The sequence below is a fragment of the Podarcis liolepis genome, assembly GCF_965112155.1.
Source record: "Podarcis liolepis genome assembly, chromosome: 1".
Lineage (NCBI taxonomy): Eukaryota > Metazoa > Chordata > Lepidosauria > Squamata > Lacertidae > Podarcis > Podarcis liolepis.
This window is the reverse complement of record NC_139554.1, coordinates 137,890,890-137,917,712: the sequence shown is the minus strand read 5'-3', so window position 1 is coordinate 137,917,712 and position 26,823 is coordinate 137,890,890. Positions and strand designations below refer to the sequence as shown.

The 26,823-nt window shown below is 44.8% G+C and overlaps 1 protein-coding gene across 2 annotated transcripts in view; it reads right to left on the bottom strand.

Annotated features, from left to right (window-relative positions):
• The window catches only part of ERBB4 (erb-b2 receptor tyrosine kinase 4), a 796,937-nt gene that overhangs the window by 250,790 nt on the left and 519,324 nt on the right, over positions 1 to 26,823 (bottom strand). For both annotated transcript variants that reach the window (XM_083472043.1, XM_083472044.1), the window contains one exon: positions 12,149 to 12,283. In XM_083472043.1, coding sequence (XP_083328169.1) covers positions 12,149 to 12,283 — 135 coding nt within the window. The remainder of the gene's footprint in view (positions 1 to 12,148; positions 12,284 to 26,823) is intronic.

Below are 26,823 nucleotides of genomic sequence, written 5' to 3'. Positions count from 1 at the left end.
TGTCAGGGACTGTATCCAAGTCAAACTCCCAGAGAGACAGAGTTAAAAGGAGGATTTGTGTGTAATCCATGAATGAGGGGACACTTGTGGAAATCCCACAGGATTTTCATAGGTTGCCACACCTCAATCTCAACCCCTGCTGACCAGTGAGAGGCTTGCTGTGCCTTAACTCCATCTGGGCATCAGGCAAGTTCCTAGGACCTCCCTCCTAGGCAAGGGCATCTTACCCATAGGGGCTAGTGGAGTGGGGTGCCAGGGCACCAAGTTCTGGAGGGCGCCAAGGAATAGGCAGAGGCTGGACGCGGCACCTCCCAGCTCGCCGCCCTCGCCCGAAGCAGCACCGCACCATGCCTGGAGCTTCCGTCTGCTGTGGCCACAGTGGCACAAAGTGGCCAGCTGAGCCTCCGCCTCTTCCCTGCCGGAGGAGCCGCCCTCCAGCCACTGCCCGCCTCCTCCAGCCCCACTGGCAGCGCCATCCTCCCTTAAAAAACTCTGGGAAATGGGGGGGGCACCGGAGGGAGCTTTGCACCACGGCGCCAGATATGCTTAAGGCGGTCCTGCTCCTAGGACCTTCATCCCTACAAACTTCCTCCTCCTTCCAAGACAGCCATATCTCTGGGGGACCTTTCTCACTGGACCCTTCCCTTGCCTTTAAAACCCTCTGTGGCAGGCTGAGCCTGCACACACACACACACACACACACACACACAAACAGGCTCCTGTACAATATTCAGGACCTTTAGGGGAGAGATCACAGTGGCACCGTCATCTTAGCAATGGAGAAACTGCTGGCTTTGTGCCGAGCTGTGAGTCTCAGCAATATCCACCAGGGCACTACCCAAGCCATGTACAGCCCCCCCCCCACTTATGCACAATCGACTCACGCATGAACACATGTATGTGTAGGAAATAAATAATTCAATTCAAATCTGGAAATGTAGGGCGAGAGCTGGGGAGTCCTCGTGGCTAAAGAGGACGTCAGGGAGTGAGCTTAAATGGGCCTTATCAGGGGTGGCTCCTCCTGATTGTCCCATTACAACTGGAGCTCCCTGACAGCGCCAGCCAGCTGATCAGCACTGACAGGGAGGCCTCCTGGGATGCTACACTAAGGTTACCAGACGTCCTCATTTCCCAGGGACAGTCCCTGGATTTACAAATCAGTCCCTGCACAAAATCTATTGAAGTTGAAAAGTGTTCCCGGATTCACTGAAAAAAAATCTGGTAACCTTATGCTACACTAAGGAGTTCCCCCAACAGGAATTCCCTAGCACAGCTGAGCTTCAAACCACTTTTTTCAAGCAACCTTTTCTTCCTCTGCAGACATGGTATGAATCTAAACTGCTTCCTCTAAATGGACTTGAGTGGGGCTGCTTAATCAGCAGTTACAGCATGACTATTGGAAGGTGTGCCCCCAGCGCCAACCCACTGATTGACACTGAAAGCATTTTTATGAAGGCTGCAACTTCCTTTGAACCTTGGGAAGTGGCAGTCATCTGACACATTATTATGTCACATGATTGACAACTGGGCAATCAACCTGGATTCAGTTCCCACCTCTGGTATAGATGCCCATTTAGAAAGATTCACTGTTGTTGTTGTTGGTGCTGCTGCTGCTGCTGCTGGCATCCATCCAGAAAAAATGGAGTCTACCTCCAAGAGTGAAGTCAAACTTGTGGAGAATCACAGCACCTGCTGTGGCTGTAGAGACTGGTAACTTGTAACTGTTGTTTTTGCTGCAATAGCAGTACTGACGTGACCGCCCCAGGGTGCAAGCCTGGGCAGTTTGTACGGAGGCCCTGGGCTGCCTAGATGACAAGACTCCCTTCTTAGCCTCACTGATGTGGTGCAAAGGAAAGCAGAGCGATGCATTTGGCACCAGCATGGTTGCAGGAGTTTCCAGAAGAAGGCGCACAAGGCACAGCCCAACCATCTTACGGACTCCACTACAATGTAAATAAAAATACAATACCTCCCCTTGCTTTCTCCTCTTAGGGTTCTCTATCTTTAAACTGGGCTTGGACCAAACTGCCCAGGAGACCATATGATTCCTGCACACATTACTGGCTTCTCTGAGGGGAGGAACTTGTGCATCCTCAAGGTGTTGTTGGACCGCACTCCCATTTTCCCTGACGCCTCCCCATTCTGGCTCCTGGGGCTGATGGGAGTTGGAGTCCGACAACATCTGGAGAGCCACATGTTCCCCACCCCTCTGACAGAGTGTGGCTGGAGGGAAATAAATGTCACACAAGCAGGTTTGTATAATAGTAGACCTTTTTCTATCAATGCAGCAATGAGGATCAAATGCAAACTAAAATAAAAGAACAGGTGGTTTCCTATGAATGTATCAAGACTTACAGATGCATTGCCAAGAGGGTAATTACGTGTGAGAATCGCAAGCTACAGCCACAAGAATTTTCTTTGTCACAGTACATAATGGTGTGTGAGAAACCTGAATGTCACCGTAAGATATTTTTCCAGAGGAGGTACCCAGCAAAATCAAAGGCACGCTGACAAGGAAATGATGAGGCTTGTGGCATTCTTACTCTAATTCCACACTAAAGAAAAACAATGAGCATAACAGAATTATTGTGCGGTAAGCCAATGTATCTTTTAGCTGTTGTTGGCATGCAGCCAGAGCTGGAAGAATCAGGGAGGTGAGAGAGGAAACACAGTTTGATGGGTTAAAATAAAAACTGTATTCTGCTCTGGTCAGACCTCACCTGGAGTACTGTGTCCAGTTCTGGGCACCACAATTCAAGAAGGACACTGACAAACTGGAACGTGTCCAGAGGAGGGCAACCAAAATGGTCAAAGGCCTGGAAACGATGCCTTATGAGGAACGGCTAAGGGAGCTGGGCATGTTTAGCCTGGAGAAGAGGAGGTTAAGGGGTGATATGATAGCCATGTTCAAATATATAAAAGGATGTCACATAGAGGAGGGAGAAAGGTTGTTTTCTGCTGCTCCAGAGAAGCGGACACGGAGCAATGGATCCAAACTACAAGAAAGAAGATTCCACCTAAACATTAGGAAGAACTTCCTGACAGTAAGAGCTGTTCGACAGTGGAATTTGCTGCCAAGGAGTGTGGTGGAGTCTCCTACTTTGGAGGTCTTTAAGCAGAGGCTTGACAACCATATGTCAGGAGTGCTCTGATGGTGTTTCGTGCTTGGCAGGGGGTTGGACTCGATGGCCCTTGTGGTCTCTTCCAACTCTATGATTCTATGAAAAAGATTTTGGGGAGAGGCAGGGAAACCTTTTTTAAATGCTGTACTAAGTGCTGTTTTCATTATGTGGTATTTTTACTGGAGGACGAACTGCTCACCCTTTCACAAAGAAGCATCAAAATAACACCATACTGTATTCCTGAACTCCTTGATCCCCCTGGTTTCCACACTGGGAAAGGTGCAAGTACTTTGTGTCCATTCTTCACTCCCATGTTTCTTTACTCTCCCTTGATGGCAGAGGTAATTGTGTCCCTGCTCTAGCACAGGTAAAGGTAAAGGACCTCTGACAGTTAAGTCCAGTTGCAGACGACTCTGAGGTTGCGGCGCTCATCTCGCTTTACTGGTCGAGGGAGCCAACGTTTGTCCGCAGACAGTTTTTCCGGGTCATGTACCCAGCAGGACTAAGCCGCTTATGGCGAAACTAGAGCAGCACACGGAAATGTCGTTTACCTTCCCGTCGGAGCGGTACCTATTTATCTACTTGCACTTTGACGTGCTTTCAAACTGCTAGGTTGGCAGGAGCAGGGACCGAGCAACGGGAGCTCACCCTGTTGCAAAGATTTGAACTGCCGACCTTCTGATCGGCAAGCCCTAGGCACAGTGGTTTAGACCACAGCGCCACCCGCGTCCCCACAGCTTTAGTGCAAATAACTATGTGGGCAACTGTGAGTCACCAGAGGTTCAGCATTTTTGGCAGCACAGCGGTAAGGCGGTGTGGCGTAGTGGTTAGAGTGTTGGACCTTGGAGTCCATGGTCCAAATCCCCACGTACTCGTGAAGCTCACTGGGTGACCTTGGCCCAGTCACCGCCTCTCAACCTAACTTTCCTTCACAAAGGATTGTTGTGGGGAGTAAATGAGGAAGGGAAGAACCATGTATGCCACCTTCCTTGAGTCAGGATTTCACTGGATGGATACAGAAGGGTGTGTGTTCATGTGTATGGCAGCTTTCCTTTGAACTGTCCCTACAGGGGACAGCATTATGAACAGCCATCTCACTCCTCCTATCTCGGGCATATCCATGCCAGCTGGGTGCCAAACATACATACAGGGGAAGGTTGGTGGTGCTGTTTGCACTAAACCATGGGTGGAGTCACTAGTTCTTGTCTGGCTGCAGAGTGTGGCCTCCTCTTGAAAGAAGGACATCACTTTCCCACAAGCACTGATTTCAGGAATGGGCAAAGGTTTTCTGCCAGCAAAGTTGTCCATAAGTAGTAAAAGCATCCCTGGGTATTTACCCCAGTGTTAATCCGGAGATGTGGAACTGTTCTTCCAGTCTGTGGTTCTGCAGCTGAGAAAAACCACATGCAGCAATTCTTATAATGGAGTTGGCCAGTCAACTAGCAGAGGCTCCTACTTGCTAATGTAAAAGGCAGCCAAACATCTCTGGAGTCCCTGGATCAACTTGGGGGTAAGTTTAGTTTCCATCCATCTGTCTCGAGAGACAATGGAAAGAGTGTGTCATTGGGGGTAAAGTCAAACTGCTGTAGAGACCCATATGCATCTTCATCTTCTTCCAGGCAGGGCAGATGAAGGTATCCTCGACAGCATTTCTTCTCTCTGTGCTCCTCCTATCCCTGTAGAATAGGTCTGGCGTTTTGTTGAACGACTAAGCAACAGATGGGATTTTGAACCCTGGTCTGTTGACGAGCACCAATTAGTCCAGCTGGCTTCAGGCCACACATGCCCCTCTACTTTGGCAAAGGCCTTCTTCAAAGACAGTGAGCTAAATTATTTGAACCCTATTATGAGAGATGCAAGCTACCAATCCGTCCACTCACCCAAAAATGTCAAAAACAGAATCAATGGAATTGTTATATAATTTGTATTTCCTACATTGCCACTCATAAAAGGGAATAATAATTCTTTTTAAGCTAAATGCTTCTCCTTCCTGTGAAGTACTGTTTTAATTAGCAGATGGGTTTTAAACAAGCCATGTTCACATAACATGTTATACATTTCAACAGGCTAATGTTCACTAAGGAACTGCAGAGTAGGCCTTCCTCTTGTAGGGATAACGTGCTAAGGAGGAAAGAGGCTGTTTCTACGCTCAACCATGGTGGGTGGTCTCTCACTGAAGGGATTTGATCCCTCTTGATATCTGCTGGAATCTCACTGCACATACTTTACACTAAGGTAAGGTAAATGACCCCTGGATGGTTAGGTCCAGTCAAAGGAGTCATCTTTGAGAATTCCTGGAGAACAGGCGAAGTCCCGGCAGACTGGAGGAGGGCAAATGTTGTCCCTATTTTCAAAAAGGGGAAAAGAGAGGACCCAAATAATTACCGCCCAGTCAGTCTGACATCAATAGCAGGGAAGATTCTGGAACAGATCATTAAGCAAACAGTCTGTGAGCACCTAGAAAGGAATGCTGTGATCACCAATAGTCAGCATGGATTTCTGAAAAATAAGTCATGTCAGACTAACCTGATCTCGTTTTTTGACAGAATTACAAGCCTGGTAGATGAAGGGAACGCAGTGGATGTAGCCTACCTTGATTTCAGCAAGGCATTTGACAAGGTGCCCCATGATATTCTTGTAAAGAAGCTGGTAAAATGCGGTCTTGACTATGCTACCACTCAGTGGATTTGTAACTGGCTGACTGACCGAACCCAAAGGGTGCTCATCAATGGTTCCTCTTCATCCTGGAGAAGAGTGACTAGTGGGGTGCCACAGGGTTCTGTCTTGGGCCCGGTCTTATTCAACATCTTTATCAACGACTTGGATGATGGACTCAAGGGCATCCTGATCAAATTTGCAGATGACACCAAACTGGGAGGGGTGGCTAACACCCCAGAGGACAGGATCACACTTCAAAACGACCTTGACAGATTAGAGAACTGGGCAAAAGCAAACAAGATGAATTTTAACAGGGAGAAATGTAAAGTATTGCACTTGGGCAAAAAAAATGAGAGGCACAAATACAAGATGGGTGACACCTGGCTTGAGAGCAGTACATGTGAAAAGGATCTAGGAGTCTTGGTTGACCACAAACTTGACATGAGCCAACAGTGTGACGCGGCAGCTAAAAAAGCCAATGCAATTCTGGGCTGCATCAATAGGAGTATAGCATCTAGATCAAGGGAAGTAATAGTGCCACTGTATTCTGCTCTGGTCAGACCACACCTGGAGTACTGTGTCCAGTTCTGGGCACCACAATTCAAGAAGGACACTGACAAACTGGAACGTGTCCAGAGGAGGGCAACCAAAATGGTCAAAGGCCTGGAAACGATGCCTTATGAGGAACGGCTAAGGGAGCTGGGCATGTTTAGCCTGGAGAAGAGGAGGTTAAGGGGTGATATGATAGCCATGTTCAAATATATAAAAGGATGTCACATAGAGGAGGGAGAAAGGTTGTTTTCTGCTGCTCCAGAGAAGCGGACACGGAGCAATGGATCCAAACTACAGGAAAGAAGATTCCACCTAAACATTAGGAAGAACTTCCTGACAGTAAGAGCTGTTCGACAGTGGAATTTGCTGCCAGGGAGTGTGGTGGAGTCTCCTACTTTGGAGGTCTTTAAGCAGAGGCTTGACAACCATATGTCAGGAGTGCTCTGATGGTGTTTCCTGCTTGGCAGGGGGTTGGACTCGATGGCCCTTGTGGTCTCTTCCAACTCTATGATTCTATGATTCTATGATTCTATGATTCTATGAGACTATGGGGTGCGTTGCTCACCTCACTTTCAGGCTGAGGGAGCCGGCGTTTGTCCACAGACAGCTTTCCAGGTCATGTGGCCAGCAGGACTAAACCGCTTCTGGTGCAATGGGACACCGTGACGGAAACCAGAGTGCACGGAAACACCATTTACCTTCTCGCCGCAGCAGTACCTATTTATCTAATTGCACTGGCGTGCTTTCAAACTGCTAGGTTGGCAGGAGCTGGGGCAGAGCAATGGGAGCTCACCTCGTTGCACAGATTCGTACTGCTGACCTTCTGATTGGCAAGCCCAAGAGGCTCAGCAGTTTAGACCACAGTACCACCCACACACCTTACTTTACACTACTAGCTTATTAAAGTGGCAGAAGGATTTGAATTGATATGGTTTCCTTCTTTGTAATTGTCTTTTATGTTAATTGTAAAACTTTCTTTTGACTAGTATTCATTCTGATGTCTCATTGTGACGGATGCTATATAAGACTGGAACCACATCTTATGGTGAATGCAGAGCTCCAGTTCAACTTAGTAATCCACCATCTCCTCATTCCTAACACTCCATAAGGCAGAATGCTATAAAACATATGGTATAAACGTCACGGTGCTTTTAAAAAGATCCCTGCCCACACTCCCTTCTGTTGATTACTGCTTATAGAGGGGCCATAAATCTCCAGGTGCAATGGCATGAGCACCACATGTTAGGTAGTGCCATACATTGCAGGAGACAAGGGGGGAGGAGATATACGACTGCTGCTTCTGTCATTCCTGATTTAATGACGACATGGAAATGCACACAAGTACAGAAATCTAATCATTTACTGTAAAGCTAATCACTATTTGGATTGGACTTAAAATCATTTTTTATTATTAAATTCCTTTTGGGTGTTTTATGGGAAGTGAGTACTAAATTAAATACATAAAACTGTTTAATTGCATTTTAATTATTGTCTTTTCTATGATTTTTGCTTTCTCTATTTCATCTGTGCAAGCCACCATAAGCTGCAGACTGGGGAAAAGGTGGAATATATATAAATAATCATAATTAAAAAACAAAATTTGCCAATAATTGCTCCAGCAACATAAGCAGAGGTAAGCCTATTTACACACATTTGCCCAACTGGGCTGGCCATGTGTGGCTGCCCAATAAAATGAGATTCTTCAAACTCTGGAGTAAAGAATTTTTGAAACAGGAGTACACATGTAGGCATGCCTTTGAAATCAGTATTTCAGCATGTATAAAGTACAGCAGGATCCTACCCTCTGACATTACAAGGATTAGACTTTCGGAAAACTTTGGGAAAATCCAGTATTTTTTTTGTCACCAGGCACTCAAAAGATTGGTCTGTTTCCTGTTGCTGAAATTCTTCCTCAGTTGGCTTTTTATATCCACTGGTACTTCAGAGCACAAAGAAGCTTTTTCACCTTTTTTAGCTCTTTCTCACATGAAATGCTTTCATGGGGCTACTAAATTCCCTATCTGAAATGGCAAAACTCTGCAAGTCTACTTTCCGCCTCACATTCCTCCCTCTTTTCATTCTACAGCACTTGGCAAAAACAGGTTTTTAAAAGAAAACAAATATTGACATTCCTCCATTCCCCACCACCCACTTTCCATTGCCATTTTTCTAAAGCAAATTATACTCCCAGTTCATATTCTTTAATTGCAGGAAATTCAAATAAGTGCCTATCTTTGAAATGGTTAACAACTTGAGGGGGAGCACTGGCTCTCTCCTCAGCTTTTATTGGCTATGCTTCCCAGCTGAGAAAACACTTGTGGCTGTTAAAACATTATTTTGTGAGCACTTGAGGAATTTTCCATACAAAAGAGGTTTTTGTATGATACTTTCCTGATTTGTGCCTTTGTTTTTGTGAAAGAACAGCTTCTATGGCTGGTATTGTGTGCTGACACCTGTCGCAATGATTCAGGGGCCCCTGTCTGTGAAAGCGCATTTTCCCTACTCCCCAAGCACATACGTATTTAAAATGTTAATTGACTGCACCTTAATAAAGGGATATAATTTAACCTAACTCTACAATAAAAACGTGTTCACCATCTACTGTTCCGAATGTCACTTTCTCGGTACACAGCTTGCAATTTAAAGCTGCATTAGAAATGATATACTAGGCAAGAGTTGACTTTAAGAATGGGAATTAGTCACCACTTCACATTTTCTGTCAGCCAAGGTGAGAAAATGTATTGCTGTTACATTCTGCTGGTGATTTGTTTTACTGCGATCAAATGCTGTTCTAAACGGCATAGGTTGTATATAAGACCAGTAGCAGGTTTCAGCTGGGGAAATTTGTTTTACCCCAAGGAACTTTAAAGGAACACAAACTACTTTGTTACTATATTTGTTTCCCTGCAGCTTTATGGGAGAGAGGACAGCCAGTTCACCATTTTACTTAAGATTTTAGGGGAAACAACTCCCCCAAAATTTAATGTTACAGTTTCATAACACAGAGGAGTGTAAAGCATTGAGATGCTCCCTCTGAAATTCCCACAAAAGAGTCCCCAAAACAAGAAAGGGTAAAGTGCAGCATTTCCAGATTTCTCGTGTAGAGGGGACCTGTGTGCTAGGTACAGTTAAATATCAACATCGGACAACCCACTGATATCTCTCCTTGGGTTCATTTATCCTACTGAAGTTCATGGCCAAGACATGTAAACTGAATAAGCTAGTAATGACTAATGCTTTCTCTCCTTTTGGGAGATGCAGATCTTGTATCTGTCTCTGGCAGGTTCAGCTTTCTCAACTATATATCCAGGCATTGGTAGAATATAGATGTCTCAACATAAACCACTGATTTGGGTAATCAGGAAGGGTTGAAGTCTGGACATCAAGCTCAGAAGGCAAGATTATCAAAAAATACCAAAAGTAACTTAAGACCACACATTCCATTGACTTTCAATGGGACGTGTGCTGCTAACCCACTTAGGAGCTTTTGGAAATCTGTCCCTTAGCAGACTAAAAGAACAAATTCAGCTCTTTAATACGGTATGGCATTACCTCCTGCTCTTTCACTGACTTTCCACTGCTCCTTCACACAACGGTTTATAGTGATGAAGGCACCTTGTCCTGCAGTTGAGGTTCCAGATCATCATCAAGTGAGGTTGGGTCTTAAAGCGGGAAAGGGGAACTTGAGGCCCTCCATAAGTTGTTGGGCTCCATTTCCCATCAGCCCCAACCAGTCTGGCCACAGAGTATTCAAACGCCTTCACAGGCATTCTTATAATCCTTACACCAACCCTGTGAAAGTGATCAGCATTATTATACTCATAATGCAGCTATGGGGTTTTGAACTGGTGCATTCCTGATTCGTCATAACCACTAGGCTGCATCACTTTCCTATTTCAGACAACAGCACAATCTCGTTTTCAGTTCTCCAAAGGATGCAGACCTTAACTTTTGCTTATGTTAACCTTGAAAAGTTCCGGGTCAGCAATGTGTTTGAAATGAAGGCTGCCCACTGTCCTAACAGCATGATCACTCTGCAGTTTTAGTGTTCCAATCATTTCCCCCCACCTAGTCCAAAACTTTACAAACTTGAATACAACAATGCTGTGTCTTAAAACTTTTGTAAAACTGAGCAACATCTTCCTCTGAACTCTTGACGGGTGGTAACATGGCTCCTCTATTTCTCTGAGTAATTGTACATGAATATTTTTTCTATATTTTGTACCAGAGAACTAAATGCAGGCATCTGAAAACCTGTATGTGGATTGTGTCCACTTATTTCCCCCACAAAGTTTAAAGAGCCACAATTTTTCTGTGATGTCCTCTGAAGTTCAAATACCTTGGTAATACTGATTCAGCCATATTTTAAGCCATATTTTAAGTCTTATAGAATTGCATGTGGTGAATGAAGCTCTGCATTTAAGTGAAGGCTTTGGGGGTACCTGACTGTGATAATGAAGACCACATCAGCATATAGGATTCCAACTGCTAACAAGAGAAGAGAAGATTCAGGATCCCTTGAAAAATTAGAGTGAATAGTTGCCCTCCTTTGGCACTAGAGACCCACCTGAACTAAGACTGAAAGTTGTATGTCCGTGTTTGTCACCTTTTAGCTCAAAGTGGCAACTTTTCAAACTCAGGCTTAGACTGAGGCTTAGGCTTTTAGACTGAAGGCTTGGCCAAACTTGGCCCTCCAGCTGTTTTTTGGGACTACAATTCCCATCATCCCTGACCACTGGTACTGTTAGCTAGGGATGGTGGGAGTTGTAGTCCCAAAACGGTTGGAGGGCCAAGGTTGGCCATGCCTGGTTTAGAGCTTGCATATGGAACTGAAAGTACAGCAACCAAGTAAAGCTAATTTTAGATTCCAGTTCAGATGTTATCCCCACCCTTGTACAGGATATATTGATTTGCTTTCCTAAGTGATGATATAATCAAGCCACGTCAGACAAATCACCAATGTTGGATAGAATCAGGACACTTGAAGAGAGCAAGGGGCAGCTAGTTGCACACCTCAGCCTTTCAGAAACATTTGATAAACTGAGTGAGAATTGCTTCAAATGGGAATTGGAACACCCTGTATATAGTTAAACCAGGGTTTGGCAAGATGGTCCCCTCCAGACGTTGTTGGACAACTCCCATCATCTCTGCCCATTAGCCATGATAGCTGGGGCTGATGGAGTTCAACAACATCTGGAGCTCACTACATCCGCTATCCTTCAGTTAAATTAACTCATATGGCTAGATTCTGTGAAGAGAGGGAGATGGAACATTTAAACAAAATAAGAAGGTACTTGGACAGCTGGCATCTGGTTGCATGATACTTGAATTCAAGGCTAATGAAAGAAATGGTTAAGCAGTTTGTGAGTATCAATGCTAACTGCAATTAAGACAAACCAGGGTTTTGCCCTTGCAGTGGAATTCTAAACAATGGCGTCTTTGAAGTGGGCTTCAGATCCTGGTTTCTTTCAGCATGAAATGCAACCTTGGGCAGTTTGTTGGAAAGGAAGCTTATGGATAATGTAAAAAAGAAAGAGGAAAAAAGGAAAATAAATGGAGGGTGGGGAAGAACCTTGGAAGCAGGCAGGTTTTTTGAGTGGTTAAATCATAATGAAACCTGCTTTGCAACCCTATGCACACTTACCAAGACATGAGTCCCACTGGACTCAGGGCACTTGCGTCAGAGTAGACATGCACAGGATTGCACTGTTAATGTATGGATGTTACAGAAAGCAGAGAAAGAAAAAGTAGATGTGTACCTGAATAAGCGTGAGAATGGCAAAGCGGTAAGAGTGGAAAACAAAGTCAATACTTACAATCTGCACTGCTGTTTTTCGGAACCACAGAAAAGTTGGAAGCCAAAGGGTTACGGACAATATCTTCCCACTGAATAGTGTCTGCATAGCAAAGAAATCTGTTCTGTCCAACGTATACTCCTCCATTTAAGATTTCTGTACCAAAGAGAAGGATGAAAACACGTATATTAAGGACATTTGATAAAGGGATGGTGGGATGTGGTCATGTTAGAATATTCAAGCAGAATTAAGAACCTAAGAAGAGGCCCCCGGACGAAACCAGTGGTCCATCTAATTCCACATCCAGTTGTCCCCATGGCCAACCAGATGCCTGGGGAAGCCCACAAGTGGGGCCTGGCAGGAACAGCAGCCCCCTCCTCTCCTGCCGTTTCCAGCAACTGGCATTCAGAAGCATTGCTGCCTCTAACCGTGGAGACAGAGCAGAGCGATTGTAGCTAGCTGTCACTGATAGCCTTATTCTCCATAAATTTCTCTAATCCTCTTTTAAAGTCATCCAGGTTGCTGGCCAACCCTACTTTCTCCAAGAGCAAGTTCCAGAGTTTAACTCTGCACTGTGTGAAGAACGACTTTCTTTTGTCTGTTAGGAATCTTTCAACTTCATTTGATGCTGGTGAGTTCAAGTGTTATCAGAGAAGGAGAATCCCCCCCCCCATCCACTTTCTCCATGCCATACATAATTTTCAGTCACATCTCCTCTTGCCCACCTCCTCAGTAAGCTAAGAGGTCCCAAACGTTAACTTTAACTTTCCTGATAGAGGAGTGCTCCACTGCCTTGATCATGTCTGATGTCCTTTTTTGAACGTTTTTCAACACTACAATATCCTTTTTGAAGTGAGGTGATCTGTACACAGAACTGTACACGGTATTCCAAGTGTGGTCACGCCATAGATATTTATAACACCATTATGATATCATATCAGCACTTTCATTTGCCATTCATTTCCTAGCATGGAGTTTGCCTTCTTCACAACTGCTGGACACTAGGGCTTCACTGAGCTAACTACTACAACCTCAAAGTCCCACTCCTTATCAGTCACCGCGAGTTCAGACCCCATGAGCACATAGATGAAATTAAGGCATTTTGCCCCTACAAGCATCACTTTACACTTGCTTACACAGAACTGCATTGGTCATTTTACATCCAGTAAATGTAAAATGGTCCTTTTGGATCCCTTCACAATCTCATTTGGTTTTTATGACCCTGAACAATTTAATCCCTTCTTCAAACCTGGCCACCTCACTGCTCATCCCTAATGCTGGATCATTTATGACCAACTTAAAAAGCACATGTCCCAATACAGATCCGGGGGGGGGGGGGTACCACTTTCTCCATCTCTCCACCAGGAGAACTGTCCACACGCTCCTAGTCTCTGAAAGTCAGGTGCCATTTCAGGTGCAGGACTTTGAAATACTAAAGGGAAAATGGGTCCTAAGAGAACGTGAAAAGGGGAACTGAATTCCACATAACTGTCACCCGTTGTTGTGGGGGGAGAAGAGGCCACCCCTGGAGCACACCAACAATAATTAGGATAATGGCTGGCAGTAGCTCCTGCACCTCCCACCCACCCTGGCAGTGGCCTAGAGAAAGCCATAGCTTGGGGTCTGAACATAGCTGCTGCCACCACAGCTAAAGGCAGGAGTCAAACTGAAGAGTGAACAAAAAGAGTGTGTGGCACTAAAGGAGAGCGGTGCTCAGAAATGAAAATTTTACTGTAGCATATGATACACAAGGCCCAATTCATACATGATAAGAAGAGTACTGGTCTACAGCTAACTTGGAAAATATTCTACAGTGGTACCTCTGGTTACGAACTTAATTCGTTCCAGAGGTCCATTCTTAAGCTGAAACAGTTCTTATCCTGAGGCACACTTTCGCTAATGCGGTCTCCTGCTGCGTGCGCGCCTCTGGCGTGTGATTTTCGTTCACATCCTGGGGCAAAGTTCACAACCAGGAGCAGCTACTTCCGGGTTGGTGGAGCTTGTAACCAGAAGCGTTTGTAACCAGAAGTGTTCATAACCAGAGGTACCACTGTACTGAGGTGAAGAGCAACTTAGGCCCTCCCTAGGCTGTCCTGCTCCAACAGATGGGCCACAGCTGTGGCAGAGCGAAACATACATCAACCTAAACACATACCCTCCAACATCTCTCCAATGAAAATAGGGACATTAAGGAAAAGCGGGACATGGTGGGATCCAATCATAAACCATGACGGCTTCTGTAAATCTGGGACTGTCCCTGGAAAATAGGGACATTTGGAGGGTCTGGATTCATGCCTATTCAGAAGTCAATCCAATGGGATCGACTCCCAGTAAAATGTGATATAGACTAGTGATCTTAGTCTCAAGCATTACGTGCAGTTAGATAGCCAAAAATATTTTATATTCTTTGTGTGCAATGGATAAACTGCTGGACTACAATGAAAGGAGACCAGGATTCAAATCCCTGCTGTACCATGAAACACACGGCGGGATTTGAGCCAGGCACTATCTCTCAGCCTGGTCTACCTCACAAGATTGTTGTGAGGATAAAATGGTGGCAGGGAGGGGGAGGAGAAGCACTACTACTCTGAGATTCTTGGAGGAAAGGTGGGATTTAAATGTCCTATGGCTGAAACCTGAACATGCGTACAAGAAAATAAAACTCACTGAGTTGGAGGAACTTTCTTCTAAATAAATATGCATAAGATTGTGCTGTGTAACAAATAAATCAAAAATAGCAAGACAAAAGTGTGCATCATCTCCAGGAACTCTTCTCAGAAACAAACATATAGTTCATAATTACACAGTGTAACTGAAACTGACACTCTGTGTACAGAAGGGGTGGTGTCCTGGGGTGAATGCAGGCCGAGGGAAAGCTATCTACAATTCCCAGAGGGCAATAAGATAATACATAAACCACCATTGATAACATCAGGGTACATGACAAGCCAGGAACTTTTGAAATGCGGACAAACCTTTTCTGAATGCTCACAATTACAAAGGCAATTACAAATCAAGACAAGAAGCAAGGTGCACAGCACTAGCGCCCAAAGAGAGAAAACACTGCTTGCCATCAGAAAATCTAACCTTCACTTCCTGCATTTCCAGAAGCAGAAGCCTCAGATGAAAATGAGGCATTTAATATCAGTCTTGTATAATTTCCTCCCCTTGACCGTATTAATCAGGCAAAGGTACTGACATTCACTTCTAGGAAACCTTTGGCTTAAAAGGAGCTTGGCTTTTCCACAGAAAAGGGGATTAACCTACACACCAGCTATAATATAGATAAGCACACAAAACAAGTGATTGAGATTAGGAGCATAGTGTATGATCAGACTGCATGGGCATGGATATTCTTATGATGCCCACAACATCTGTTAGCAATTTTGCACTGCAACAAAGGTGGGATTTGCAAGGAAGTCTAGTGATTAGCAACAATTCTCATTTTATTGCATTAATATGAGGTTTGCTTAAACCCACTGCATCAAAATCTGGTATTAATGAAAGAGATGGCTCACAAACATGGAGCACCACACTGAAATTCAGACTCAACGGAACGTTTACAAATTTATATGAAATATCCCGCCCCACTATCTGAATATATAAAAGAAGCTTGTGTTGTTTAGGTACACAATCATCTCAAAATTCACCAGATTTTCAAATATGATTAGCAAAAATACTTGGTTGGACCTGTAGGGTTAGGGAATCCCTTCGTATTATTTTTCCCCTCAAGGTTTTTTGAGGAACTTGCTCTACCTGATGATCATTATTACTCAAAATTGAGTTGTTATTGTTCTAAACATATTTGTATTGTATTGTTATGAGCTGCTTTGTGAGGCCTAGGCCTTGAAAGCAGGACACAAACAGAAAAAAACCATCAGTCAGAGATAAGTGTATGGAGATGATCATACTCAAGTTTGTCTTGCTTCCTCCTGCTGAGAATCTGTAGACTGGGGTATTAATTCATAGGGATACTGGAGAAATTCAGTTTCCTTGGCATTTTAGTGGCTAACTACCCAGTTCACCCTTTTTGAACCAAGACACAAATTGAAACATAACTGTCACGTGCTGGCGTGGTTGCTTGAGAGCGAACAGGCAAGACTCCTACCAGTCTTTTCCAGACTTTATTATCTGTACAAAAACATTTACAGTGTAGAGCATCTCAAGTCCGTGTCTGCTCAGTTGCTAGTAGAATCTGGGAGTGGGCGGTCCTTAAACCTTCCCCAGCATAACAGTCTTTTGACCCCCATCCTTCTCCTCCCCTCTCTGCGCGCAAACCGACTGCGGAGAGAGGGTGTTGGCAAAGGGGGACTTGCCTCCCCCCTGCTTTGCTCATGCTCGGTGTTGCGGCTCTCTCTAGCATCTTCTGATCCCTGTATCCCTTCCCCACTGGAGGCAGGGCTTCCCTCCTCGCCGGAGGAAGAGCTGCTTCGCACGATCTTCGGAGGCTCCCTGTAACCCAAAACAATGCACAAAGAACCAGGCTGGGGAAGGCGGCCCTAGAGGAACCATGTTTCCTCTTCCCCTTCACCACCAGGTACCACTCTTGGACCCACCAGGCCTTTGACCTCTACAAGTGCACATGGGGGGGGGGGACCCACCCCATGCCAGAGTTTCATCTTTTATGCAGTTGGTAACACTGTTGACAGGGATGAGGGGAACGTCCGATTTGGCCTTAATAGCTGCTCTTCTCTTCCTGATTTGTTAAGTCTGCACTGCTCATGCCTTTCTCCCAGTCGTCATTTTTCTCTTTTGCTCTCACGGGACAGGTCCTCCTCAGATAGTGTAAACTGCCTGTGGCCCATTTCAGTCGACTGTTTCAAATTAAACTGAGCATCTGCTTTCCATCTATTTTGCCACTCTCTGTTCCCCCACCTCCTACACTGAGAGAGGGATGTTTGGAAAGACCTATTAAACCCTATGACACATTAAACAAATGAAGCTCAAATGTAATCAATATACAAAAGAGTTGCATTATAATGACCTCATCATCCTAAAGTTAACAACTAATTTTAATTTACAACAACACTGAAAGCAAGAGATAACATTAAATTTAAAAAGGAAACCAGAAGGAGAAAGGCAGGCAGCCTTTTGACGATGCCAACAAGTTGGCAGGAAAAGGCAAGTGACAAATGCAGGCCTTCCCTCTCTTCTAATTAATTTGGGCGCCAGCACTTCTTGGAGACACAGATTAGGAAACTGAATGAAAGTTGGGTTGTTGTTTTTCATGCATGCTATATTCTTTAGTAGCCTGAGCCATAGATTTTTGCTTAAGTGGTCTCTTCCTCATTCCTGTGTGGATTTTCGTGAGGCTCCCAAAAGTGCTCCCTCAGAGTCATGGGGGTAGACCCCAGAATTTGTTGCCCATTCTGGGTATTTATGAAACTCCATGGCAACCCCAATATGAATTCTTTTGCTATGCTGTTGCCAATGTTGTTTTTCAGAATTTGTAATCAAATAGATCAGGGATGTCCAACCAATAGATCAGTGTTTCCCAACCTTTTTTGGGCAAAGGCACACTTGTTTGATGAAAAAAATCTCGCGGCACACCACCATTACAGCCCCGTGACGTCAGCGCGCAGCGTCACGCCGGGAGGGACGCACGAAAGTGAAAGTTTTCAATTTTTTTCCCTCCCCCTTGCCGGGGAACCTCCAAGCTTTGGGGGTGGGGGGGAGGAGGCAGCAAAGCGAGGGACTGAGGGACGGCGGCAGCTGAGGTGGCGGCGGCTGTTGTGGTGGTGGCGGCGATAGCGGGCGGAGGAGGGGGCGGCGGCGGGGCCGAGGTGGCCGGCGGCGGCAGGGGAGGCGGCGGCGGGTGGAGCAGGAGGGCGGCCGAGGCCGGTGAGGGAGTAGGGTTGCCCGGGGCTTGAGGAGCCGTCGCCGGGAGTTGCTGCTGCTGTTGTTGCTGCTGCTGCCCGGACATGCCGGCCTCCTCCTCGTCCGCTGTCTCGCGCTCCTCCCTTTTGCACGCGCTGCCCCGCCGCCGCCCCATTGGCTGGGTCCTGTCAGCTGATCCTGTGTTATTTCCTGTGTGTGTGTGTGAGGGGAGAATGGAGAGAGAAACCTCGGCACCACCACCGCGGAGCCGCCCCCGGCTTGACGCGGATCCTCTCCGCCGCCGCCTCTCACCGCCCGACTCGCCCGCCTCCCTCCCACGGCACACCAGCCAACTTCTCACGGCACACTAGTGTGCCGCGGAACACTGGTTGGGAAACACTGCAATAGATGGTGATTTACCGGTAGATCACCGGCTGATCCTGGTAGAACGTGGGATCCTTATTGTGTACAAAAAGTTATGAGGGGAAAGCTAAAATCTCCCCCCAAAAAGCTCAACAATTTTGAAACATCCCCCCCCACGCTCCTCCTCCCTCCAATGACAGTGGGTAGATCACTGCCGGGGGGGTTTTTATACCGGGAGTAGAGCACAGTCTCTTGGGAGCTAGACATGCCTGCCCTAGACGTCATGGGGGTAGCCAAAAGTCGGGGCAGCTGTCCCCCTAAATCAATACAAATCAATACAGTGGTGCCTCGCAAGACGAAATGAATTCGTTCCGTGAGTTTTTTCGTCTAGCGAATTTTTTGTCTTGCGAAGCACAGTGTCGGAAAAGTTTTGGAAAAGCTTCAAAAATCACCAAAAACCTCAAAAAAAGGCTACCACACCACGTTCTATGAGTTGCTCCTCGAAGTCAAGTCGCAACTTATTAAACGTGTTAAGAAAAAGGAAACAAACTTGCAAGACGTTTTCGTCTTGCGAAGCAAGCCCATAGGGAAATTCGTCTTGCGAAGCAGCTCAAAAACCGCAAAACCCTTTCGTCTAGCGAGTTTTCCGTCTTGCGAGGCATTCGTCTTGCGGGGCACCACTGTACAAATCTGAAGTTCTGCCCCTCTAACAAAAGCCTGTCCCCTCAGCAAAACTCCTGGCTACGCCCATGCTAGCTGCTACATTTTGAATGCAAGTGGGGCTGGAAACTGACAGCTTATCTATCAACTATCAGAAGCCCCATGTCATATGTAGCTATGAGTAACCAGACATAGCAGGATGTCATTGGGAACAAACAAACAACTAAATAGCTAACTATCCAACTAATTAAAGGAAGGCAAGGGAAGGGAAGACAGAGTCAGCATTTGCATTTGGATGCGCATCCATTTCAGTCCCACAGTCCTTGATTCATGAACATAATATGGATGTGGCTCTCTGCTTTCATGCACTGATTTCCTGACCTAGATCAAGGCTTTGTTCTTTGCTGCAGATGATTTATAAAGCACCAAAAATTGAAATGTCACATTTGTATTAGGAGGCAAGGGAAGGGTGATTATAAAAACGAGGACTTTAGCCTTCTTTCTTTCAGTCCAGTGACCATAAGCAAAAGCTCAAGGATGTGCATGCTTAGCGGCAAATAGGTGTCTGGGCTAGTCTTGGATTAAACCTTTAAAAGTAACAATTATCTGGGTAATTAGTGAAAAAGCGGACAAAGACTTGCAAGAAAAGCACCCAAACTTTAGTGACATTGACTTGAAGGCAGATTTCATTAGAGAAAATATTGTCCATATAGGGTGTGTGTGTATTTTTTTAACACAGCGCTTCCCATTAAGCGCAGCTTAGAAAACAAATAATTCAGCTGCTCCAAATGTGAAGTTGGGAATAAGTATTCCGATGGGTTTGTGTTGCCTCTAGAAAGCAAGCTGAGAGTTGCTTTTGGTTTGTGGTAACCTGGGACTAAAGTTGGCTGGATTGGCAGATGAATCTTGCTTCAACCCTGCTAACTGGGTGTCCTGAAGGCAGAAGGCTAACTTCGGTGGTTTGGCACACAGCTCTGTCTCCCAACAGAAAGGCAGAATCAGGGAGCCTAGGAGGATGAGGGGAGGGAGGGGCTGCTGCCTCCTCCTGCTTCGTGGGAGGGCCAGCCCTGGGATTTTTTAAAAGCACCCCCAGTTCTATAGAATATTGTCAGAGAGAAGATTAGGCTAGAACTCAGATGGATGCACTTACTTTTTCCATATGTATACAGTGGTACCTTGGGTTACACACACTTCAGGTTACAGACTCTGCTAACCCAGAAGTAGTACCTCGGGTTAAGAACTTTGCTTCAGGATGAGAACAGAAATCGTGCGGCGGCAGCAGGAGGCCCCATTAGCTAAAGTGGTATGGCAAGTTAAGAACAGTTTCAGGTTAAGAACGGACCTCCAGAACGAATTAAGTTCTTAACCCGAGGTACCACTGTACTTAGATGTAGTGCAGACATGTGAGAGGATTTTACCACAGTGTTGTAATTCTGTGAGTATATGCATTTTAGGAAACATGGATTCCAGACTAGTGAGAACATTTCCAGGGAAAAGATTAAAATAACCAAAAACAAGTGGCACCTGTAGCACAGTGTGGAGTGCTCCTGCTTTCAGCATTTCTACCTCTCAGCCCTCTTTCACAAGATTCCTTTCCATTCTTCTTCTCACCTGGCTTTCCATTTCCACCACAATAGTCCATCCATGCTCTGTAGTCATTGAGCATGGCCAGCCTTTGTTTGTTTGTTTAAAATGAGCCTTTTAAAAATAACATTATATCATATTAACAAATTAATCAACTCAAATACAAGAAAAGCATGCCAACAAAGCCTTCTAAGTAGTCAAATCCTATGTGTAATGCTCAAAATTCTATAATTAAGCTCAGGATTTCCTGAAAAATGTTGATAGCATTGTTTCTGCCTTCCCGCAAATATTTATCAGCCATAATACCTTGCCTTAATATGATGCTCCACCACCATCAACTGAGAGCAGGTGGAATTAGCTGACTTCCATGCATTTGCCAATAACACACATGCCATGGTTAACACGGACACAACTAATATTGTATGTTTCCTTCTAGTATGTCCTTTTATTTTTCCTAATAATATTGCCTGTAGATTTAATTGAGTCTTGTATCTTCTGTCTTCTTAGCCTCTTTTACAATAACCAGTAGCTTAGCGTCAGTTGCTGGTGCCTGGGCAGAGCTGTGCAGGGGGGAGCCCAGCTGGTCAACACAAGCCTTGGTGAGCGGAGAGGAACACTGGGCCGGGCCATGCTGGGGCACCTGCATGGGGGCACCTGGTTAGCTCCCACTCAAAAAATGGGCTCCTGGAGCCATGGCCCTCCTGGCACACCCTCCCTCCCCAATGCTGCACCCCTGACAATAACTGACCATTACTGCTCTTTATACAAGGACATCGCCACAAAATATAGGGAAATGTACCTTTCTTTCTTTTTTACATCTCCAACATATACGAAACATTCTGGCACATTTTTTTGTGATTTGCATTGGTGTGTGGTATTATTTACATAGTATTATATATAGCAGTTATTGGACTGTTTGGGGGGTTCCGCTTGGGGGTTTCCTACACCAGATTTTCTTGTATTTCTGGAGATGCTGGGGTTTCCTTCAAGCCTGCTGGAACCTTGGTCAGTCTTCTGCATGGATGGTGTTCTTTCGGCTACATAAAAACCAGCACCCATGCATGAACATCAGAAATGATCCTTAGGCTGCAATCTAGCAGTAAGACAACTCAAACTCAATAGGACCTACATCTGAGTAGACATACATAGGATTGCATTATAAGTACCCCAAAAGTAAAACATGCAATTAAGCCACAGTATGCAGCTTTGTCTAATGTTCAAGTGTCATCATCATCATCATATTTTTTTTTAAAAAAAACCCTCAAAGCTTTGGGTGCTCAGAATTAGAACTTTAAGTATACTCTTCCAAGCACCCTGGCTAGTGCTCGTACTCCTCTCCCGCTGCAAAGGTCCAAATTGCCTACAGGGATATTAAAGACCCTTCTGCACATCACTCAGGGTTGCCTTCATAGGGACACATGGCTGCAGTTTATTCTACTTCTTTCTAACAAGCTTACAGACAGATGTCTTTGCAAATAGGTGTTTCTCACATTCACACTTTGCATTTTTTTACATACACACTTTTTAAAAAGGAATGTGTGAAACAGCTGTAGCAATCCATTCAGTTCAATGGGGCTTTCAGTTGCCCGTATCACTGCAAGGGTTATAAAGCCCTGCCGTATCCACCTTGTTTCAAAATGGTTGATTTCACAATGTAACCACAGACCAAAGGCCAAGTGCTAAAGCAAGGCGGCATAAATGCCAATGCAATATCAACAGTGCGACCAATGCTGCAGGCAAGGGAATAATAAAGACGCAAGTCAACTTACAGCATAAGCCAAACCATGTCTACGCAGAAGTAAGTCCTCTAATTCAGTGAGGCTTACTCCCAGGTAAGTGGGGTTAGAACTCCAGCTTCAGTGCTTTTTCTTCTGTTGTTTTTGAAACAACCACACAGCTTGTTTTAAAAGCTTAGATGTATGATTAAAATATGAACTCCCAGTACTGTCTATCCTGTTATTAAATAATTTGATCCAAGGACATCACTCATGCTGCTAAACTTGCATTATTCAGATCTAAGATAAACCAATTGGCATCCCTCTACAATCATCTTAAAGTGGATCAATCTGCCATAGCAATTATTTAATTTGATACATTATTCAGCAAATAGAGCAACTTCAACATAACTTTACCCTGAATCAGCAAGGTCCTTCGGCACATGCTAATGTTGGACCATTAAGTGAGAATCTCTCTGTGCTGGTGGAAGGAGACACAGCCTGATTATCTGTAAATGTAGGCAACAGATACTGGAGACACAGGACCAGATCTTGCCTGGCTGTGACACTGGTGCTAATCTCAGAGTGGGAAATGGGGAAGAGCTAGTTCAGGGAAACCTCCATTCCATTTCTTCTTCAGCAAATAATTTGTAATGTGTATTAGCAGTTTGGCCTCACATGCCCTATCCAACATTGAAACACATATTCTGTTACACCATATTATCCCAGCTGCTGGAAACCACAGGAGGGGAGAGGGCGGCTCTTGGGCTCAAATTCTGCTGACAGGTTCCCCACAGGCATCTGGCTAGACATTGTGAGAACAGGATGCTGGACTAGACGGGCCACTGGCCGGATCCAGCAGGATCTTCTTCTAGACATAATATTAATTAGGAGAATGGGGGGGGGGGTCTTCAGGGGTAGGAGAGAGAAAGAGTGTGCAGAATAATCAGGTCCACAATGGGTAGGGAGGGAGAGTTATATTCTTTTCCTCAGTTGTGGTCCCAATGGAAATAATGAAAACGTAAGAAAAGCCTTTGGAATCCCAACTAGATCATATATAGGCTTGACCCTCACAGTATTTTAAAACAGGGTCCGACTCTGTTCCCTGACCAGGTTCCTGCTCATTCCAATCTCTTCTCACCCAAAGTGTGTTTCAGGCGAGAATCAGGAAAAATGGGTCCTCTGTGCTTGCGATGCTGTGCAGATGCAGGCAGAACACCTCTCGGGAGCAGCACAATTAATTATTTTTACATTAAAAAAAGAGCAGTTCAACTGCACTCAGGTAAATCTGCCATTCATTGGGGGTCCAGCTACATATTTAAATAAGCTTGTTAAATTGAGGTTCTGTTGAGTGAGCTGGGGGGTACTTTTATTTCAATCATCATCATCACTATTTGCATTATAAAAACAAACAAACCCAGCCCCAGTCAAATTCACTTTTTCATGGAGCTCTAATTCAGTTTTAAAAATTATGCACAGCACACGGAAACACCAGAGGCAGATTGAGTAACTTTCAACAGATTCAACCTCCCTAAACTTGAGCTGGATTTTAAATTCTTAAACTTTCTGCTTCCTAATTCTATTATCTATGAACTATTGTTCAAAACATATTGTTAGAGATGGAGGTGATAAATGATACAATAAACTACATGCACAATAGAACTTTTCATTATTCTAAAGCATTTCCTATTCCTGGTGGTTTTTTAAAATGTGAGGTGTGTTTTAAATCAGAAGCAAAAAGCCTGGATTTTATACAAAGGGGGAGGGGAGTTCCATATTATTCAGTTTTTCATATGTTTTACAAAAACAAAAAGCAAAATCCCACCTCACCATTTGCCAATTATTGGAAGTAACATTTAATGTACATTTATAATACAGAGAAGCCCTTGCACAGAACAGTGTCTTGACGCATACTCCAACCCATGTTACATTTTTTCCTCATCTTGCACCTACACAGAGGCAGCTATATTGTAGGGATGCAGTCAAGCCGGCATGGGGAAAGTGCCAGGATCTGGCCTCCGTGCCTCCTTGAAGCATGTTTCGCTTGCTGATATCTCTTCTCTCCAGCCCCTGAAGAACTTTCATAAACCGCCAAAAATGCTATCAGGAAAGGGAGACTTACAGGGAAGAGCCTGAGCGCAGTGGCAGAGAAGCCTAGGTTCAGTCTCTGGCATCTCCAAGGAGGGCTGGGAGAGAAACTGGAGAACAGCTGCCAGTCAGTACTGACAGTACTGGGTTAGACAGACTGATGACCTGATTCAGCAGATTCCTATGTTCCTTTTGCAAAAGGAAGTCAAAATGGTGTCCTCTTGTTGGACTACACCTTCCACAAAATCATAGAACTGTAGAGTTGGAAGAGACCACGAGGGTCATCTAGTCCAACCCCTGCAAGGCAGGAATCTTTCAGCCAACGTGGGGCTTGCACTCATGATTCTGAGAAAAAGAGTCACATGCTCTGCTGACTGAATTGCAGCCTGACCATTGTCCACAGTGGCTAGGAATGATCAGTGTTTGAGTCCAACGACATCTGGAGGTCACCATGTTGGTGACCTCTGGTGTATACTGGGTCTCCTCAAAATTTATTTCTTTTGCCACCTCCTAGCAGGAGAAAACCCAAATATGCCTTGTGCTCCATTATTCCCATATCCAATTTCTACTGCAATGAACAAGAGTGCGGCCAATCAGTTCTTCATGAAATGTGCCTGTATTTGGGGATTTGGTAGCATTCCTCTTGTTATGTCATAAGGGAAACTGTCGTACATCACATTATGAGCTGTGAATAAGTTTAATGGCGTGCATAGTTTTTAATACTGGATCATGCTTGCTAGTACAGGAGCCATTGCTCAGCGTCAGAGCACTTTTTGGGGGGCACACAGAAGGTCTCAGGTTCAACAAGGGGCATAAAAGGGATTAAGGGGTTAAAAAGGGATCAAGTAGCTAGAAAGTCTGCCTGAAATTCTGGATGATCACTGCCAGAGAAGAAAACACAGCGCTAGATGAACCAATGGATTAAGGCAGCTTCATATGATACAGATGCAAACTCCTTAGTTTTTTGTATGTTCCAAAAAAACATTGCCAAGGATGACAGTTCAACTGTAAGTCATTAGTGTGTCAAGCTGAGTGCTTATTGCAAAGGTTCTACAATGTGATCAACTATGGAGAAGTGTATATATATTCTAAGAAAAGCTCCCTAAGCACAGCTGTCACTAAGAGACTGCAGTTCTGGCAGTGAACTGTGCAAGGCAGAGAAGACTATCCTATTGAAAAGAAGACTTTAATTCAAATTGCACACTGCCTCTTTCGAGAATTTCAGTAACAGATAAACAAGTGTCTTCAAAAGACACCACTACTGCTTCCCACCACATGGTGATGCAGCCAAACTGAAATTTAGTTCAGCTGGTCTGTTTTGAAAAATCAGTCTCTAATTTAGGTAGGCACCTTAAAGGTAAAGGGACCCCTGACCATTAGGTCCAGTTGCGGACGACTCTGGGGTTGTGGCGCTCATCTCGCTTTATTGGCTGAGGGAGCCAGCGTACAGCTTCCGGGTCATGTGGCCAGCATGACTAAGCCGCTTCTGGCGAAACAGAGCAGCGCACAGAAACGCCGTTTACCTTCCCGCCAGAGCGGGATTTATCTACTTGCACTTTGATGTGCTTTCGAACTGCTAGGTTAGGCACCTTACTTAATATGAAAATGTCTCTGCTTGTTTTACAACGGTGCTCTGAAACAGCAAGTCTATCAGTTCCAAAGCCCACCTTTGAATTCACACTAATGAGGTGACAGTTTGGGATTATGGGTATGGGGAGACACACATTCATTCAATCCCATTTATTTATGCACACTGAGCATCTACACCTGATAAAGAAGCCTCGTGCAGCTCAAAAGCTTGCAATAGAATTTTCAAGTAATTAAAACTGTGTTAACAAAATAGATGGTTATTTATTTCTTCCAAAAATCTTTGAAATACTTCAATTCCATTGTTCCAATTCCCATTCTCTCTCCTGTTTTCTGCCACTTCACCAGCATGGCCACAACTGTTACTTTAATTGCATCCCTCTTGTCACACCATTTGCTATGTAATATTTGGATCACAACCTGTAGTGTTTACCATCTGCCAGTGGCAGCTCTCAATTCATCTTCTGTCTACAAAGATGCATGCAAGGCACCCCATTCTTCGATCACTTATTATTATTATTATTATTATTGCAACAGTAAATGCTGCATGACAGTTCTCCTGCCACCACTTATTTTCTTTCCCAATTTATTTCTCATGTGAAAGTGCAAGACTTTTGTATTCAGCATAGACATTTTTAGTTCTGTGACAAGGGAAGGAATGCTAACAGCAGCTATTTTTCCCAAGGTATCCCAGTCACTGAGTATTATTTACGAAGATGGCAGAGCTGATTGTTTTATTGATTTTGCATTTAAAGCACATCAGAGTGCAAGTAGATAAATAGGTACCGCTCCGGCGGGAAGGTAAACGGTGTTTCTGTGCGCTGCTCTGGTTCGCCAGAAGTGGCTTAGTCATGCTGGCCACATGACCCGGAAGCTGTCTGT